The following is an 18675-nucleotide window of genomic DNA, read 5'->3' on the forward strand; positions in this document are numbered from 1 at the left end:
GCAGTCACAATACTTTTTAAATATCTTCAAAAGTTGCTAAAAAATAAGTCAAAATATAGAAATAAAGAGAAACGTTATTTACGAATAAAATAGTCATAATAGTTGAATACAATTTTTAAACTAGTGGATCAAAAAAGTATTTGCACACCCAATTTACTTACAATAACTTTATTCGAAGGAATAATACATAATAAGTAATTTATTACATACAGTATATGTATGTATGCCAAACTAGAGTCAAGCTCAACAGGGTCTTCTTTCCCCGCTAATTTTTCCAGGCCCGTTCCCTTGGCAGTGGTTTCGATAGATAGTAGACAGGGACAGTGGAAATCTCGTTAATCATCAGTTATTCATACTCAGTTAATCATACAGTATATGTAATAAGTTACTTGTAGACACAATTCGTAATTATGTATTATTCCTTCAAATAAAGTTATTTGTAAGAAAACTGTGTAAATACTTTTTCAAAAAACTCCACTGTATGCAATAATATTGGGTCATGTATGCTTTTATTAGCAAATTCAATCTAGTTATGCTAGAGACTGTCATACATAACAAAAATCTTTCTTTAGCAAGATAGATACTTGATATTTCATCAAACGCAGTGCTTATATTACATTAGATTGTTCTTGCATTATAAATGTAAAAATCAAGGTAAAAATATTATATAAATTCATATATAACAATCTTTATAATACGTAAATGCAGTATAAACTGTATAAATGATCGTATTTATTATTAATTATATTAAAATACTATCAAAATGAAAACGACAGGTATATATTTAATTATAAACGTTATCACAGGACACGTACATGTCGTTCAACTTCTCTCGACACTTACGCAGAATCTCTTATTTCAGATATCCTTTCTAAGATTATTGTCGCAACATTAACCTTGTCTCCCTTCGCGTCGTAATCGTTATAATAAATTAATTCACACAAATCTCTGGTATCTGGCTCGCTTTGCAAGGTGTCTCGCAGTTTTCTATAGAACATCTCGATAATCTTACGTTTGTATCGCTTGTATACGATAGATTCAGGATGATTGTGCTTCTGTACCTCGTAGTACGTTAACAAAGGCGTTGCACCTTCCGCCACCACGTACACCGGCTCATTTCCTGAACTTCTTCCACCGGGATATATCTTGTAAGCGTTGTTGCGGTACGTTCTGCGTATGTTACCGGCCCGGTTGCGTACCTCCTCCTCTAGCTCGCTGGCACTCTCCATCCACTGGGATGCCTCCTTCAAATCCGACGGGATGTATCCGGACGACGGTATCAAGATAAACAGCTTGTGTACCGGGAACGTCACGTTGTGATTGTCCTCAAAATTCTCAATTTTCTCAACTATACCCTTCGTGGAAGTTCCGGTGGACGGTAAGATCAGTCGCAGGTAGCCATAGTAAAAGCTGTACGCCATACCTGTGCCGTAATCCAGACCCTTCATGGCACTGAGGTCGGCCAGCGATCCCGTCTCCCACTCGGCCAGGTTGCACATCCTGAGCAGCCAGAAGGAGAACATTATCAGCGGCACACAGACGCAGGGTCCGAAGTCCCAGGCGTAGTTGAACGGACACGTGCCGATGCCGCCGATCAGGCCGAAGACCAGCAGCACGCCGACAACGACGACCATCGCCGACGGGGTGTTGAGGGTGAAATGATATTTCACCACCGACCAGAAGCTCTCCTCGGACTCCTGGCCCACGTCCGTGGTGAACGTGACCAGCGTCTGACACAGGCGCAGCGTCATGTCGCAGAGCAGGAGGATCACGAGGAAGACGGAGGCGACGAAGGAGGTCGCGACCACCGACACCACCGCCCGGTCCTTTGTCGCCCTGTACACGGCCGAGGCGAAGACGGCGACGAGAATGACGCTGTACGCCACGTAGGTCATCAACTTACGATCGTCCGACGAATACTTCTCGTTCTCCATCCTTGCCGGGCTCTGCCGTCGTTCATCCGAGTGATCCGAGTCAAATCCAATCGAGTTGCCAATTTGATCCGCTGGCAGTTCGATCCGGCGCGGGAAAGATCCACCGGGCGATAAGCTCCCGAGGAAACGTGTGGGGCACCGCTGCATCAAGTGACGTGCTTGCGTCAAATGGACACACCCGACACCCGTTGTCCTTCCGCGAAATCTATATATCCAAATACAACGCGAAAGGCGTTTAAAGGCTTGTCCAGATGGGCTTGTAATCGCGCGTAACGTGCCGCGACGAAGCTGACCAATCGCGCGTCCAACGACACATTGCCGCGCTCTACATCGAACGCGTAATTGGTCGATTTATATTTGTTTTCTTCATATATACATATGCATCGCGCAGCTTAACGATCGCTGGCCAACCGGACGACGCTTTTTTATCTCACTTGCGTAATCAGTGAACGTGAGGAATAACTAATTGATGTGTTACATCGCGCTATTGTAAATATTCATAGTTTGCACTTGAACTAGAGAAGAGTATTTACGTACTTTGCATATCCAGTAAGCAAGAAACATCAATAAACATTTTAACTGTATTGCATTAACGCCACAACGTTGTTGCAAGTGTAGTTGAAACGTTTCTTGATGTTTCTCGCTTATTGGGTATTGATGTATTTATGAATGACGTTACTACCTTTGTTCTTTTTTATATCTATGAGTTATACGGAGTGTTTCCTAAGTGCAAAAAATTGGAAGGGAATATTCCGTAGCTTATTTCAGGATGAAAAGATCCTGTATATTGCTATCCTTTTTCTTCTCATTTTAGCACACGTTTGAGATGAAATATACATTCCCTGAAACGTGAATATTGATGAAGTAAAAATGAGGAGCAAACTCGTATGTATAATAAAATACTGTAAAGTGATCAAGGGCCAAAAAACAAACAAACAAAATTTTTTTATGCTTTAGTTTTGCTCGTTTACTGGCTCTTAATCATTTTACGGTATGTGAATATTGATTTAAAACGAAATGCAAATTAGTGAAACGATATTACGATATATACGCATCGACTCGACCGAGTTCCGAATAGAATTAGGTATCTGTTTCTCATGTTACACCTGAATACACACACAGGACATAATCGTATACTTTTATCCAGGTTATCTGTTAGGTTAGACGTGATTCTTGACGCGTTCAGAAAATATTAGATATTTGTACCAAGCAAATATATCGAAGGTTGGTCCTTTCTAACGTCGTTTCTCTGATCTTGATCCCAGGGGCACGATCCTATGCGCGATCTCTCGATCTTCTCCGACTCGCTAGGCTCGCAGCGGGCAGGGATCCGCGATCACACGCGAATACGACTATTACGACTCTTCTTCTTCTTCTTTATTGGCCTGTGAGCTGTACAGCTCTAAAATGGCCAGGCCAGGACGAACCACTCGTCAGGGACGCGAATACGACGACTGAACAGTTGACAGTCCGCGTTTAAAGCCCCTTGCACAATAGGCGATAGCGATAGCGACAGTGACAAAGGTATAGCTTTGTCGGCAACCTTGTCGCTGTCACTATCGCTATCGCTATCGCCTATTGTGTGTGCAAGGAGCTTATAACACTTTTGACTTTTGACAGCGCGACAAGAGGACAATTGAATTGAACTTTCGGCGAGTCGACGAGCGCTCGGATTTGGCGGGAAAGCCGTTCGCTCGCGACTCGCGACACGGCCCTTTATCGGAGGAACAGGAGGGAGGGGGAGAGGATGGAAAGCGCGGTTCCGCTTTCCGCTTTCCGTGTCGCACCTGCCGGTCGCGCCGACGGCCGAGGGACGAGGGAGCCCCTCGCGATTTCGTAACCTCGAGGCGACTCAGGCGACGCGCGAGATCACCCCATAACGGTTCTCGGACGCAGCTGCACGCGCCGAAAGTCCCTCCGCCGCGGGAGGAAGCCATCACCTCCTCGCGTCCTCGCTTGGTAACGCGCGCCAGGAAGGGAGAAAGAGATAAGAGAAGGACGGAAAGAAAAGAGGAGCGAGACGCGCAGGAGGGACGGGTGGGTGGCAGGGGGTGGGATTGGAGGGGGAGACGAAGCGGCGCGGGTCGCGGCGCGTGTTGCCAGGTCGCGCGGCGCGGAGCGCTGCTGTTAACGCGAGTGAACGAGCCGATGGACCGACCGCAGCACGGTCGGGAGACATCTACGATCGATAAAGGCTCGTAGAGAGCTGAGAGCCTGAGAGCCCGAAATCGCGTCGTGAGACGCAAAATCGCGCGCGCGACAGAGAGAGAGAAACAGAGAAAGATCAGCCGGCGATCGAGGCGAGCAAGCGATTGAAGCGAAGCGAGCGAGAAAACGCTTCGAGCGAGGAAAACGTCTTTAGCGATTTTTCGCGACGCAAGCAGGACGGTGTCGGCGGCGGCGACGGTGGTAGTGGTGGTGGTAGTGGTGGCGTCGGTGGTGCGCGGCGCCGCGCGATTAATACAATCGGCAGGTGATTTCGCGTCCGCTGATTAAAGCGCCATGTCCCGCGATGGACCAATCAGCTGCTTGGTAAACCGCCGTGAGACCTCGAGTCTGGCCACAGACGAATGACAACAAAAGAGACTGATAGAAGTCGCGCGCGCGTGAGAGCGAACGAGCCGAGGCCCGAGTTTTTTCGCACGCGAGTGTTACCCCCGCGCGGTGAAGAGGTCCCCCCCTCGAGGGAGAGAGAGAGAGAGTGTGCGTGTGTGTATCCGCCGCCGTCGCCGCGGCCCGCTTTTTTTCCGTTTTACCCCCCCGTAGCGCGCGCGTGTAGCGAGTAACGTCGCTTAAGCCTTGGTGGTGGTGAAAGGTGCCGTGAGGAATATGAAGAGGAGAAATGTCGAGTGCGGTAAGCTTCGGAGGCCCTTGAAACGCAACAAGCTCACCGAGGGAATCTACGGAAGGTAAATTCTCACGCGGCGCCATATGCGTACGCGAGTACGCGTACGGGTACGTACGTACACCTACGTCGGGGAATGGCCGTTTCCCCTTCGTAATCAAAAAACGTAACCAAAACCTCCCCCTTCCCCCTCCTCCTTCCTTCCCCCCCCCCCCTGCCTCGTCCCGCACCGGAGGACGCGAATGTTACAGGTCAGGACGACGGCAGTGACATTAATGATGATAACGATGCTGATTATGATGATGATGATGCTCATGTTGACGACGACGACGGTGATGAATACGGCGGCGGCGATGATCGCGCGCGCCGAGTGACGCCGAATCGACGCCGCTCTCGTCCCGCTTGACATTTACCTCCGGGTCAGATATCCTTAGCCATCCGCGTCTCCGTTTTCGGGCTCTTTCTCTCGCCCCGCGGCCTCTCGTCCAAACGTCTCTCCACATACTTATCACATACGTGTGTCTCACGTTCCAATGACTCCATGTGATGGGCCGCGTAGCGGCTTGCGAGCGACCGCGATAACGGAGTAAAACGGCCGCGATAACCGACGAACTTCTCCCTCTCGTTTTCTTTTTCTACTCGGAGAACGTGAGATCTCGGCGTTATGTAAGCTTTCCGTGTGTTTTCGATAACGCCGACTTGTATCTTGTATCGCATATCGCGCGACCCAAACATATTTACTTAATATATTTTGAGAGAAAGGAAAACAGGTGCCTCGCAGAGGCCCACACAATGTAGTTGTATAAAGTATACAGATGTATATCGGTGAATTGTAATTCTGCGAATGGCGAATGTAGCGTACAATCAAAATAATCCACGTTTGTTTGTTTCAGTACCTTGCTCTATCTGAAGTTTCTTCTGCTATGGGCAATGGTGATCTTGGCAGACTTCATTTTGGAATTTCGTTTTGAATTTTTGTGGCCGTTCTGGCTGCTCCTCCGAAGCGTTTACGATTCCTTTAAATATCAAGGCTTGGTGAGTGTCAACGTTGCGCAATTGGAGACTATCGCGCGTACTGGCGTAATCTCACTGTGTTTTTTTTCTGTTTCTCTCTTTCAGGCCTTCTCTGTATTTTTTATTTGTATTGCACTTACGTCAGACATGATTTGCTTCTTTTTCATCCCTGTGCATTGGCTGTTTTTCGCTGCCAGCACTTATGTTTGGGTGCAATACGTCTGGCACACAGGTACGTGGAAAACAAATTTATTTGAAATATGGACAAGCTTGCAATGTCTATCAAAATAATTTCTCATACTGATATGCTCACGTCATATTTGTAGAACCTAGAACACTACTCATAGGAACCCTGATTTTTAATGAATATAAAATAATAATCGAACATTCGTATTTTATACAGATAAAGGAGTGTGTCTACCAACTGTGATGCTGTGGCTACTATTTCTATATATAGAGGCTGCAGTGCGGTTGCGTGACTTGCGTCATATGCCATTTCACCTAGACCTCTGTCGGCCGTTTGCAGCACATTGGTAATAGTTTTATCATTATTTTTGCAGACAAATATAACATCAAAAAACGTTACGCCTCACATATACCTATCAAAATAATCTATTGATGTTTATCTCCAAGTAAATTTTTCTGCAATGTGTATTTCCAGCATTGGCTATCCTGTAGTTACATTGGGCTTTGGTTTCAAGAGCTACGTAGGCTACAGAATGAGGCAGGTTAGTCTTCAACAATCTTACATTGATTTATTGTAAATAAATATATCTGCATAACGCACACTATCACGCTGATATATAATATTTATGTATCTTAACTCATTTTTGCTTTTAACAGAGAAAACAGAAAGACGTGGCAAAGGAGAACGAGTTCTATCTACAATTACTGCAGCAAGCACTGCCTCTAGAGCAACAAGCTATGTCGATGCAGCAAATCCAATCGCAAGTGCAGTCACAAACGCAACAAGTCACTGCGTCGTTAGAACAGCACGTCAAAACTCAAGCACACAAATTGAGTCCACAGTATAACCCAAGTCCTGAAAAAAGCAGAGGTAGCTTGTATTTATTATCAATTACTATCTCGTATACGTGTGTGCCTGTAATTGTTGCGATTACACGCGTTTTAATATTTCTGCTTGGTCTTTTAGAGGGCAATAACAATTCCATAGAAACGAACGTACAAAATGGCGGGGTGCACAATAGTAGCCAGGTCACATCACAAACACAGAGTGCTACTACCAAAAGTACTCATAGAAAATCCTTAGACAAGAGTGAAAAGCAGGAAGAACAGCATAATAAACACAATGTATCAAATAATTCACCGTCGGACAAGAGCGACAAGAGATTTATACACAGTAATGGAAGTACAGTATCGCACAGTGACATACAGCTCATCGAAAGGCTGGGGTATGGTTGATTTTCATATTGAAAAATATATTTCTCTTTAATTACACTTGAAAATACTTATCGATGTAATTTCTTAAAACAGATCTGTAAATGATTTTGACGTAAACGAGGTAGAAAAGGACAAATCTATCAAGGGTTGCGGACACACCACGATAAAATCACAAACGAACGGTTCGGTAACGGGTAAATGGAATAACGTGAAAGAAAGTCGGGATTCATCATCGACCACCAATGCCCAACGGGAGCGTAAGACTCGACAGGTTAAAAATACGAGTGATATCACGGCAGAGCAACAGAAACAGCAAGACGATTATTATCAAAGGTATATCATACGAGAGGAATTTTTCTTTTAAATACATTACTATAAGTTACTACAGAAATTCTGCTGATAATCCCACATGTTTTCGAAGGCACAGATTGAAACTCTAATGACAAATCTGGTATATCACACTTAGATGTCAAATTCTATACCGTCTTGTATCTCTTTGATAGACTTCCTATCAGTTTCTTCAGCATGATTTGTCGTTGAAATAGGTTACTGGTGTGTCGCAGGCTCGAGGCAGACATAAAACGTTTGAAATCAGATTTGCAGTCAAGTCGGCAAATGGAACAAGAATTACGATCACAAGTCAATGTCTTGCTCAACGGAGAGCGACAAGCTAAAGGCGACATTCAACAACTCCAACATGATAATGATCAATTGCAAAGCAAGTAAGTGTATTATTTGTAAATTATTTTTATGACTGCAATTATAACTACGAATTTATATATTTACTTAAAAAATCTAACCACAGTTAGTATTATTTACATTTTAAAATAGTATTTTTAATATTTAAAAAATTAATATTATTTTTCAAATAATATTATTATTATTATTTTAACATAATTTTACATTTCCAATTTTTAATTTTAAACTATATATAAACTATGATGTATTTTACAAATCTGTGGATAATTCTTTTGTCTTGTTTTTTTGTCTGTTGGTATTTGAACAGAAAAAATGTGTATTTAAATATATCTACATAAACTATCCTATTGATATTTTTGAACAGAAAAATTGTATATATAAATATATTTACATAAGCTATTATAAAGGTTTTTTAGTAACTTCAAATTTTATTTAAATTTAAATATACAACATATGTTATATAATTATTTATGCTTATTTTACATATTCTTACGATTTGGATATATACTGGAATTATTAATCATTACGTTCTTTTCTACATGTATCAATATTCAAAGAAAAATTATCATTTGTGGTAGGATATGCAAAAAAGTCATTAATTCTTTTAGTTTTTTTTTTTTTAACATTAAACCTGAAAGTATATAAAAGACATGTGGAACTATAGTTTATATTGTGAAGATTCAATAATTAATTATAAATAATTAATAATTATTATACTTGATATTTATATAAAAAAAAACTTCTTAAATATTAGAGAATTTGCCTTCTTTTTCATACCAAAATTCTCTTGTAAATCCTCCATAAATTTTTTCAAAAAATAACGCAGTATTATTTTTACCATTAGATATGCAAAATTTTGGATTTGGAGGAAATTTTTATTTCGACTCTTGAATAAAATTGAACGAATTCTATAACATAAATTTTAACATTGTAGATTACATGGTCTAGTAACGGCGCGTCAACTGGATAAGCAAACAATGACATCGTTGGAAAAGCGGGTTGCAGAAGAGCGAAAACAACGTAGTGCATGCGAAGCGTCCTTGCTCTCCGAACGAAGGGCACGACGAGCTGCTGAAGAGGCACGCTCCGCGATTCCACCGCCGCCACCTCCGCTTATTAGACAAGAGTGCACTGACGCATGTAAAAGTCGAAGATCTCAAATGGAACAAGACCTTAAAAGTCTGCGCCGAGAACTCAAATTAAAGGAAGAAAGGTAAGAGCATAAATTCGTAAACTGTTTTAATAATAAGATTCAAAATATGAGCAATGCGCAAAGGTATATATGACACGTTGATTCAGGTGTAACGCATTGGAAAACGACGCAGCACGGTTTAAGGAGAACCACAGAGAATGTGAAATTCTACTCTCCGCACTCAATGCGTTGCAAGATAAAAACGCACATTTGGAAAACAGCTTGAGCGCAGAAACACGTATAAAACTTGATCTTTTTTCGGCACTCGGCGAGGTCAAGCGGCAATTAGAAATCCGAGAAGGTACGTAACCGTAATTAAAACAACGCTTTACTCGCGTTTCATATATTTTTGCTTCATTTTTTTGTTTGTTTTTATATTTTAAATTTCATTTTTTTAGTATTTGTAGTATACGATCGAAGGAAGTGTGAACATTTATTAAAGAAAATAGAAACGCATATATTATACTGCACATTGTTATTGCCCCAGCAATGTATGTATCACATATATTTTTTTGTTTAAATCAGGCTTAATCAGATCTCAAGAGAAAGAAATTGAGATGTTGAAAACAAAAATAGCGCAAGATTTAGCTGTGATGCCACAAGACACATTTGGTCCAGCGCCAACCTGTGCGACGTCCAAGCTCCGTTTAAATAGTGAAGTGAGAGTAGCAGGAACAAAAATACGTTCGAATGAAAGTCCGGGGTGTACCGTGTCGAATTTGGATCCGAATGCGACAGCGTACACGCCTAAAAGTTCCCTTGTAGCGTCGACTGAAGCTTAAGGAACTGCAATTCTCTCATCAGAACCCGATAGTAGGATACATCAACTACAAAAGAATGTTTCAAGTTTCTCCGTGGAAATATTCTCATTCAGTTTACAAGTACGCAAAAATATGGATTTATCGTTATCAACTGCTGGATCTTTTCTGTATCCATCTTCTTTAAGACGAGACATATTTTTTATTATATATGGATCCTCCTAATGTAAAAGAAACCTGGAAGTCTTCCATGAGAAACTTCGCGAAACATGTTTTGTATCGTGTCTTGTCGTTTCAAAAAGGAATGGAACCGTTGACATTACTTATGATCATGCGACGCGGCACTGGTTCTAGAATGTCAAGGAAATCCAGTGACAGTCTTAATTTGTAACATTTTATGCTGTAGGTCGATCTTACGGATATATAACAATTTATGAATAACCAGTGAATCATAAACTATTTCTTTTTACACGTGCATAAATATCGATAATAATGCCTAACAGTTGAAAAAATCATATCTGATCGTTAGTTTATATGTAAGTAAAATGTGTTTTATATTTTAAAAGAGTATCTCTGAAAGTTTATCTTATACATACATTTGTCATATGCTTAACGTTATGATATAGATTTTTTGTGAACGTTGTGTACATTTTTTAATTATCTCAGAGCACTCGCGAGTTATATGCTAGAATTCAAATCGATCTTTATGTAAAGTAGCAGGAAAATGATGACAGGTATTTTATTTTATCAGCAAAGCCACGGTAAACGAGAAGCTGGGAAAAGTTAATATCCATATTACGATCTTCCTGCAGTATATGCCTAAACATACAATGACTTGTCAAAGATGCATTCTTATTCAAGTCGTATAACTGAAGCTAGTCCATCATACAAACTATTTAAATATCATTGGCGTGTCGAGCCATTTTATGTTATGCGATCACCATGCAGAAAATAGCCATTGACAACATAAAAAGAAATATGAGCATTATTCAAGAAGGATCAAAGTAAATGTCACGACGCCAAATTTGTTTTAGGTAATCATAAGCCGTACGATGATACTCTCACATACACACATGCGCATATTTCTGTGCTTTTAAATTTTCATACTTTTAGTTTAAGAATTTTGTTTTATGTTATTGGCTTTCAAAACGGTATGAAGTGGCCATTACATTTTTTGTGTAGGCAAAAGTATATAAATTCCAATGTGATAAGAACGATTGACTCGTAAAACTCGTTAGAAATGAAAAGATGTGATGGCTAACTTGATCTAAATTAAAAAAAAAACTTGGCATTTATATAACAATCATGCAGGTAAATGAAACTATGTAATGCCGTATATATTTGGTTAAGAAAAAAAGAAGAATTTAAACGCAAAATGATAATTTTATTACAAGTACAAAGATAGAAAAAGTTATTTTCATATTATAAGATCACTTTATTTAAGTAAGAGGAATATTTATTTCGTTATTTAGCATTGAAAAAGAGTTGATAAAACTACATTGTGACTAGATATAAATATGGATAAAGTTCTTTTTTCTTATGTGACGTCCATTAATATAATTTCAAAGTTAAAAAGAGAAGTTTTGTTTTCCTTTTTTTAATTATTATTCTTAACGTATATATCTGCATACAATATGTATATATATATATATATATGTATATATTTATGCTATATGTTGATATATATGTATGTATATATATTAATTATATACATAGCTACATATATATACATACACATGTACAAATACATACGTCTACATATACATACATATATGTATGCAAATATTACATGACTTTGACAAATTATGGCACCATTGAAGGTATGGTACATAATGTTTACAGAGAGATCTGTGTTTACTCTTATAAAAATATTATTTGTATATGGCGTACATCTAGCGCCAATAATTTTAAATATTCGCGAAAATCGATCTCTATCAGTCTATTGATTCACTAATTACGCTATTTGAGCGGGTGCTATATATTATAATTTTGATTTCGATAGATGTATGTACCTTTACCTTGGAAATTAAATGATAAAAATTGTTACTTTAATTTTAATTGGCTTACGTGGAGTATTTGAAAGAGTTGTTTGAAAGAGCACACGATGGCATTACGAATAATTAATCAATAGTGATCAAAGATTGTGTGTATGTGTGTGAGTGTGTGTGTGGAATTGATTGAATAATTAATCGACGTTAATAAAGTTTGCGATTTTATTCTATCCGCAAGAAAGCCAGTACTTGCTTCATTACGTCAAAATGTTGTGTAAACTTGTTAACTATTACGGTCATTCTTCCATAATTGTACATACAAAGCACTGTCATGACAATTTACTTATGGACACTAGTAGTGGATCATGACCAACTAGTCAAGCGAAGGGAGGAAGTTCTACAAGCACAAATATTTATTAGGTATCCAACATTAAAAGTTTTTCGCCTTCTATGGAAAGAAGCGTACAGAACCCTTTCACTTTACTAAGATTTAGTATTTTGGACTCATTGGATAATGTGAATAATGAGTCCACGATTTCCCGGATGATCCACATATAAAGAACGACGTTGTAAAGGCTTTCCCGCACAATGTGTATATTATTAAATTTTGAATTTGTCTTCAAAAGAGCAGTGCTAGTTTGTTACTCTAAGAAAGTTACGTAGATGTTTTCTAATTTGCATATGTTAGTGACGTGTATATCGTGTATACTTGTGGTGTACTTCATGAAATAACTCCGACGGTTGCTAATTTACGGGGGAAAGAAATGGTAAACCGTATGTGCATTTCTGTTTCCGAATTGTTGTCCCAGTGTCAAAGATATTACTTATACTTTACTTTTGATCTTGCGAATAAAATCGTTAAATAAGTTTTCGATTTAGATTTGCGTTTGCTTACACTCGTTTATACACAGATAATGTAGCGAAAACGATATAGACATGTAAATATTTGCCGGAAAGGAACTTTGATACCGCTACGTAAACATATCGGTGTAAATTGTTGGGGCACTTGCGTGGCATAGTCACTTTGATTTACGTTAACGATTAGCACGATTTGCCGATTTCGATTGGATAACGAGGTTTAAATGCTAAAACGACAGGCTTGTCAGTGAGGTAGAAAGAAAGAAAATAAAGTTCAAAGAGACTATTGATTTGTTCCAAAAAAAAGTCGATCGTGAATAACGTGTACCTGACCAGGACGTGTGCTATAGTGATTATTTCTTCTTTTCTTTTCGTTTGCTTTTGGCTAATTTACTTATCTTGGACTTGATTCTACCAGAGAGAAGGCTGGCTTGATAAGCAATTAATATTATGCGAGATAATATCGTATACATTGAGTTATTGTGATATACATAAACATACACATACACAAAGAGAAACACGCGCAATATACACACAGATAAACACGTACATAATCATCATATGTAAATATACATTCGTTTTACATATTTATTTGTGCATACTCGTACATCGCGTGCACATTGGAATACATACAGCCGTCTACGCGTATACACATACATATATGTGTATAATTACTTTAGTTACTACATAACGATGTTCTCTTATAATAAATTAATAATGAGATCGCTTTTAATCGATCGCTTAATAGGTAAGTTTTTTCTATTTCCAAATGCATCGTTTCATTTCGCGCGACAAGAAGACGTGCGTAAACAAGGTACTTAATTTTTACGTTAGATTTCGTTCAGCATTCTCGGATGCATGTGTGAGAGCGAAAGAGAAAGAGAGAGAGAGAAAGATTAGAGACATGCACAAAAGAAAATTCAGGTACTTTTGTAATACCTGCTTCCTGTATAATTTGTAAGTTTCCTGATATTACATAGTTAATTTATTAAGTTGGTGAGGACAATAAAAAGCCTTTTCGTTTTTATAATGAGATTTCGACGTCGAATCCGATCAGCAATTCCAATGGGAAAAGTATCGCGGACGACTTTTCTTTCCTTTTTTTTTTTTTACATTTAGTTATTAACGTCTTGTGCGCTTCCATAAACACTTAACTACGTACTTATTGTCATTGCGTGTAGCATTAAGTTTTACCGTCGCGAGCGACGAGTGTAGCATATTAAATGCAACAATAACTAGCAACACCGCTATTGATCTCATGTATCGTGCGACCGTAACACGCAAATGCCCTTATTAACGATTCATTACAAAACCGACATGCGGGATCGTCGAGTGAAATTTTTAACACATTGTAACGGTTTTTTTTCTTTTTTTTAATAAAATTAAGCAAGTATGTGACATTACGCCTAACTGAGAAGAGAACTATATATAGTGCGTTTTAACGTACTACGTATACATTTATATCACATAAATGAGGCAGTATTTAAAAAGGGGAAAAAAAGAATAATAAGAATCCGGCTAAAAGACTCTTTTACGATTGATCGTGAAACTCGTGAACCAGTATATATGTACGACACTATCATACATGCGTTTCTACTGTTAATTCGTAACCGAGCTTGAGAATCCTGTTTCGAACGATAGCACTTCTGGCCCTGGTGCTACAACAATCTTATATTTATAATGATCCTTCTTCTCTTCTGCATATTTTCTGTCTATCAGTCGGTCATACAGAATATATTTGACTTTTGTTTTCATATTAAAATACACGCTTTATAAATTTTCCTTTCATCCTTTCGAGATCATACATAATCTCCTATTAAAAGAAGATGTGAGAACATTGAGATTCCTCTTCTTGCAATATCTTGATAGCGCGAGTTTCATAGAAGAGAGGCGATTCTTTCATGATTTTTGTAGATTGATAGCGACACGTGTGGAACAGTGTTACTACAGCTTCACTATTAGAAATTCATATTTTGTTCCTAAAAAAGAAAAATTCTAGAACCGTATAAAAATAAACGCATTTGTTTGCTGGAAAAGAAAATTATTTTCGAATATACATGAGATACACTCAAATCATATATAATTATACAGAAAGACCGCAATTTTCGAAACCTAAGGAAGTAGAGATTATCCATGATATTAATAATGGATGACTTTATTGTGTATTACGTACCACTACAAATATTCTCCATATAACAATATTTATTAAAATAAACATTGTAAAAACTGATACATATTGCGTACAATTTATATATCGACGACTACATAAATATTGATTAAACTCCAATTCAATTTTTTTCTGTATTGTGATACGATTAATGACATTACATTTTTATTTCTTGCACGATTCTATTTTCATATTCATGTGTATACAGCAGATACAGCTAGCTTTCTTTTGCACGGTGATTAAAAACAAGAAGAGGAATTTCCAGAATTTCCATGACTTAAGTATGTGAATTGCTTATATTGATGCTGACACTGGCGACACGACCCGGTATTTTCGATTTATTTTGCATAAACGTTATTTCGTTTAATGAAAATGAACTCTCGTAGATGATTTGCTTGTAGTAGAAGCAATCAATTAAAATTGTAGAGGTCGGTCTACTGAATAACGTCAATCTGATCGATGTGGTCTCTCTTTTGTAAACAGAGTAAGATGCATTCAATGTAATAGCAACTACAGAGCAATATAAGAAGCAAGCGCGTTATCTGGCAGTATCATACAGAACGCAGCAATATGAAATTTTATTTTAACACACTCGGGTTATATGTTGATTAATAAAAAGCACAGTTGTACTTACAGGTTCCTATTAGTCTTGAGAACAAATGGTTTTATTTTACTCTCGGATACACACGAAAGTGAACGATTACCACAAATCTAAAGAAATCTGTACTACACAACGCGATTATGACCGAATTTTTAATAAATCAATAATGCATATACACAGATACGTAATACGTATGTATATTGTGTAAGTTTCTTTTCTCATGTTCCAGAAATACTTTACTGCTCTCTACTAAATGTGTCAATGCGTCGTATACAAATACAAACGAATAAAAAGATTTCAAAGCGACAAGAGAAATTATAATTAGTGAAGTATATTATTTTCGCCCTTACTAATCTATATTAAATGTCTAACACAATCTACTTTTATGTAAATTTTTCTTATGCGAATATATAACACTTCTGATTTCGCAATTGTGCATTACGTATTAGCATGTAAATTTCTAATTATTTCTAATTTTCAAAATTTCTGTTTTTTCATTATAACCTGTTTTTTCATTATACTGAAAAAAAAAACAAGGAATTAAATAATTTGTTCTCATTTTGATGTATAAGTAATGCAAGGAACAAATTTACACACTATCTCACTTTTATCAGAATTCTTAATACGGCTACAACAAAAAAAAAAACAAAAACTTATAATTTTATGATATATATTGCATTTCACATAAATCTTTTTTTTAAATAAATACTAGCATATCTTTCATTTCATTTATGTAATACACACATATATATATATATATAATTAAAATATATAAAAGTACTCTTCAATCTGTTTTTTTCTATTTGTTAATTTTTAACTGTAAGTAATTTGACGTCTGTGGTTCTAATATATTTTATTAATACGAAGATTTAATACGCTTAATTTCTACTGTAGATGTTTTTGATTAACAACACTGCATGTTTTGTTAATCATTTTTCTTATTTTCAAATAGTAAATAAAATACATATCAATTTCTTGTCGTCTGATATAAAAACGTAAAATATAACTTACGTTCGTTCAAAGTAAAACAGTCTTATTTACGCTATATTTACAGTCTATTGCGTTTCACATGTCGATGTCTGTAGGGCTCCATGTGATTTAAACTTTTCATAAAGCGGACTGCCTTTAAACACTACATACGAAAGTACTGCTTTCGTATAATAGTCCGACATCAGTTCCAAGTTTCTTATAACTGTTGATAAAAGATGCGCCTTTTCCGCATATATTCCTAGATAAAGAAAAGAAATCCTCCAGTTAGAAATATTCATTTTTAAATTATCCATAAAACAATACATATTTTCAGTTAATTTTTTGTAGTTTTACACCAATTTACCTGGCGCTTCAAACATAAGATAGCAGAAATGCACATGTAGATAATAATACGATGGCTGATAGTGGAAATACATTCTGAGCTGCGACGCAGGTATGTTAAACTTTTTACTAATCGCTGCCGTCCCGGCATCTCGTATATTTTTTAATAAAGGAAGATGAGATCCATTCAACTCTCTCAATGACCTTATTTTTTGAAATGGCAGGGCCAATAACTTTAACGTGTCCATCTGTTTATCCCACTTGAAATCGGTCACTAACACAAAACCATTATCCTTGTCAGGATCCTCATAAATAACACTTTCCTGTTCAGCCTTGTGCTCCAGAATATTAGTTATCCACTGAAAAAATATTAATAATATAGAAATAAAATACCCTTTATATTCTAGTGATTTTCAAGTAAAATTATGCCAAGTATGATTCAATCTTATATCTCAAATAAATTATACCTCCAAGCCCAGACTCTTCGATTCTATGTAAGGGAGAGTGACCTGCTGATAAAGTTCATATGTTTCATCTATCACATATAACTCCTGTCTCTTGTATTTGTCGATGTGTGTTTGCGTAGCAGGATATATCACGGTCGCATGCAGACCTTAAAGAATAAGAGACATTTGCTTATAAAATGTCGACTACATTAAGATACATAAAAAATTAAAAAAATAGACAATTGATATACCATTATGCTCTTTGGTCGGCCAGCAATTGTAGTTTCTGTAGATGTCGTTATTAAAGATCTCCCGGAAGATCGTCTTTCCGTCGAAGAAATCCTTCTCCAAGATCACCTTGTCATGAGGAAAACTCTTTTGCTCCAGCAGAACAATCGCCGAGCCCTCGTGGCCCTCGAACGTCCCTTCCATGCATATTAACTTCCGTGCACAATTATTCTGCAGTACCCTCGTCACTTTGAAGCCCGACAGATCCAGTTCTGTCTTACTTTTATCATTCTCATCTGGATTCTTCTCGACCACATCGGTGCTCTCGTCGTCCAATTTAACTTTCTTCGCCGGCGGACAGTCCTTATCGTTTTCACTCGTACATTTTTCCGCCATGCTCGTCCCTTTAATGTTAAAAAACCTGAAAGTAGAGTAAAACGTGTTAGATATCGATCCAAGAACTTGTCTTTTTGTTGTAATTAATGACAAAAATATAGCATTACATTAAGAAGACTTTTTTCTTCAAGTTATTCGTCGTTATATATATAATATTATATTATGTAAAAAAAAGTTTTTTTTTACCGGTAATTGCGAAAAAAAGCGTGTCAGAACTCGCTATTCTCTTCACTCTTTCTCTCGATGCACAGTGGTTTGATGGTTGTTGAATTACCGTTACGCGATTTTCTCGATCGTGAATGAGATCGAGTATGTGGATCGCCGTGTGAAAATAGCAGGCGCCGTGATAATCCTGTTCGTATTTCGCACGTCCTTCCTTTAGCACAGTTCTCACCCCACAATTAAACTGATGTAAACACCGGTAAACACAAGTCGTGACAAGTGGTGACAAATCAATCGTCCAGTTGTGGAAGGATAAAAAATTGTAATAATCATAATAACTCAATCGAAACCATAGACTTAAAACATAGACGGAACCTAAGCTTGCGGGAGCGTCCCGGGTCCCGAGATCCGAGATGCATCAATTGGCCGCGTTCAGCAAACACAACTGTTGAGTTCGTCTTATTAACACTCCGCGTTGATTGGTTGGTTCTAAAAGTAAGAGCCAATCACGTTCGACTGCTACTGAGCGGCTTGGTCTGCTGAACGCGGCCATTATCCTTGTTTAACGTTTGATGAACAACAAGGATAAATAACGCACATGCGCATCATGCGTGAAATGCACCCCCGTTTGACCACGTTGCGATTTACCACAGCCACTCACAGCCCCTGGTG

The 18675-nt window shown here is 37.9% G+C and overlaps 3 protein-coding genes across 9 annotated transcripts; 1 reads left to right on the top strand and 2 right to left on the bottom strand.

The window, feature by feature from the left end:
• Positions 1–131: 131 nt before the first annotated feature.
• Positions 132–5763, bottom strand: LOC112456691 (stimulator of interferon genes protein). 3 transcript variants are annotated; one of them, XM_025019398.1, is made up of 2 exons: positions 5676–5763; positions 132–2139 (listed from the first exon to the last, which is right to left on the bottom strand). In XM_025019398.1, exon 2 carries the CDS (start codon positions 2079–2081, stop codon positions 840–842), a length of 1242 nt encoding a protein of 413 aa, XP_024875166.1. In that variant the 5' UTR covers positions 2082–2139; positions 5676–5763; the 3' UTR covers positions 132–839. The 3 variants fall into 3 exon arrangements, with proteins under 3 accessions (XP_024875166.1, XP_024875164.1, XP_024875165.1); XM_025019396.1 differs by lacking the exon at positions 5676–5763 and adding an exon at positions 5193–5322; XM_025019397.1 differs by lacking the exon at positions 5676–5763 and adding an exon at positions 3141–3263.
• LOC112456690 (macoilin-1-like) lies at positions 4057–11435 on the top strand. 4 transcript variants are annotated; one of them, XM_025019394.1, is made up of 12 exons: positions 4057–4843; positions 5673–5814; positions 5899–6025; positions 6197–6326; positions 6455–6521; positions 6637–6853; positions 6947–7205; positions 7288–7527; positions 7758–7916; positions 8828–9106; positions 9193–9386; positions 9611–11435. In XM_025019394.1, the coding sequence occupies exons 1-12, from the start codon at positions 4764–4766 to the stop codon at positions 9865–9867; spliced, it is 2151 nt and encodes a 716-aa protein (XP_024875162.1). In that variant the 5' UTR covers positions 4057–4763; the 3' UTR covers positions 9868–11435. The 4 variants fall into 4 exon arrangements, with proteins under 4 accessions (XP_024875162.1, XP_024875160.1, XP_024875161.1 ...); XM_025019392.1 differs by having other exon boundaries at positions 4058–4843; positions 7740–7916; XM_025019393.1 differs by having other exon boundaries at positions 4058–4843; positions 6637–6850; positions 7740–7916.
• A 4786-nt stretch (positions 11436–16221) lies between these two features.
• On the bottom strand, positions 16222–18381 carry LOC112456694 (m7GpppX diphosphatase-like). Of its 2 annotated transcripts, none has more exons than XM_025019408.1 (5): positions 18031–18381; positions 17469–17867; positions 17239–17384; positions 16794–17130; positions 16222–16688 (listed from the first exon to the last, which is right to left on the bottom strand). In XM_025019408.1, exons 2-5 carry the CDS (start codon positions 17839–17841, stop codon positions 16516–16518), a joined length of 1029 nt encoding a protein of 342 aa, XP_024875176.1. In that variant the 5' UTR covers positions 17842–17867; positions 18031–18381; the 3' UTR covers positions 16222–16515. The 2 variants fall into 2 exon arrangements, with proteins under 2 accessions (XP_024875176.1, XP_024875175.1); XM_025019407.1 differs by having other exon boundaries at positions 17469–17866; positions 18028–18118.
• Positions 18382–18675: the final 294 nt, after the last annotated feature.

The sequence above is a fragment of the Temnothorax curvispinosus genome, unplaced genomic scaffold (assembly GCF_003070985.1).
Source record: "Temnothorax curvispinosus isolate PA1 unplaced genomic scaffold, ASM307098v1 QBEX01007090.1, whole genome shotgun sequence".
NCBI classification, from domain to species: Eukaryota; Metazoa; Arthropoda; class Insecta; order Hymenoptera; family Formicidae; genus Temnothorax; species Temnothorax curvispinosus.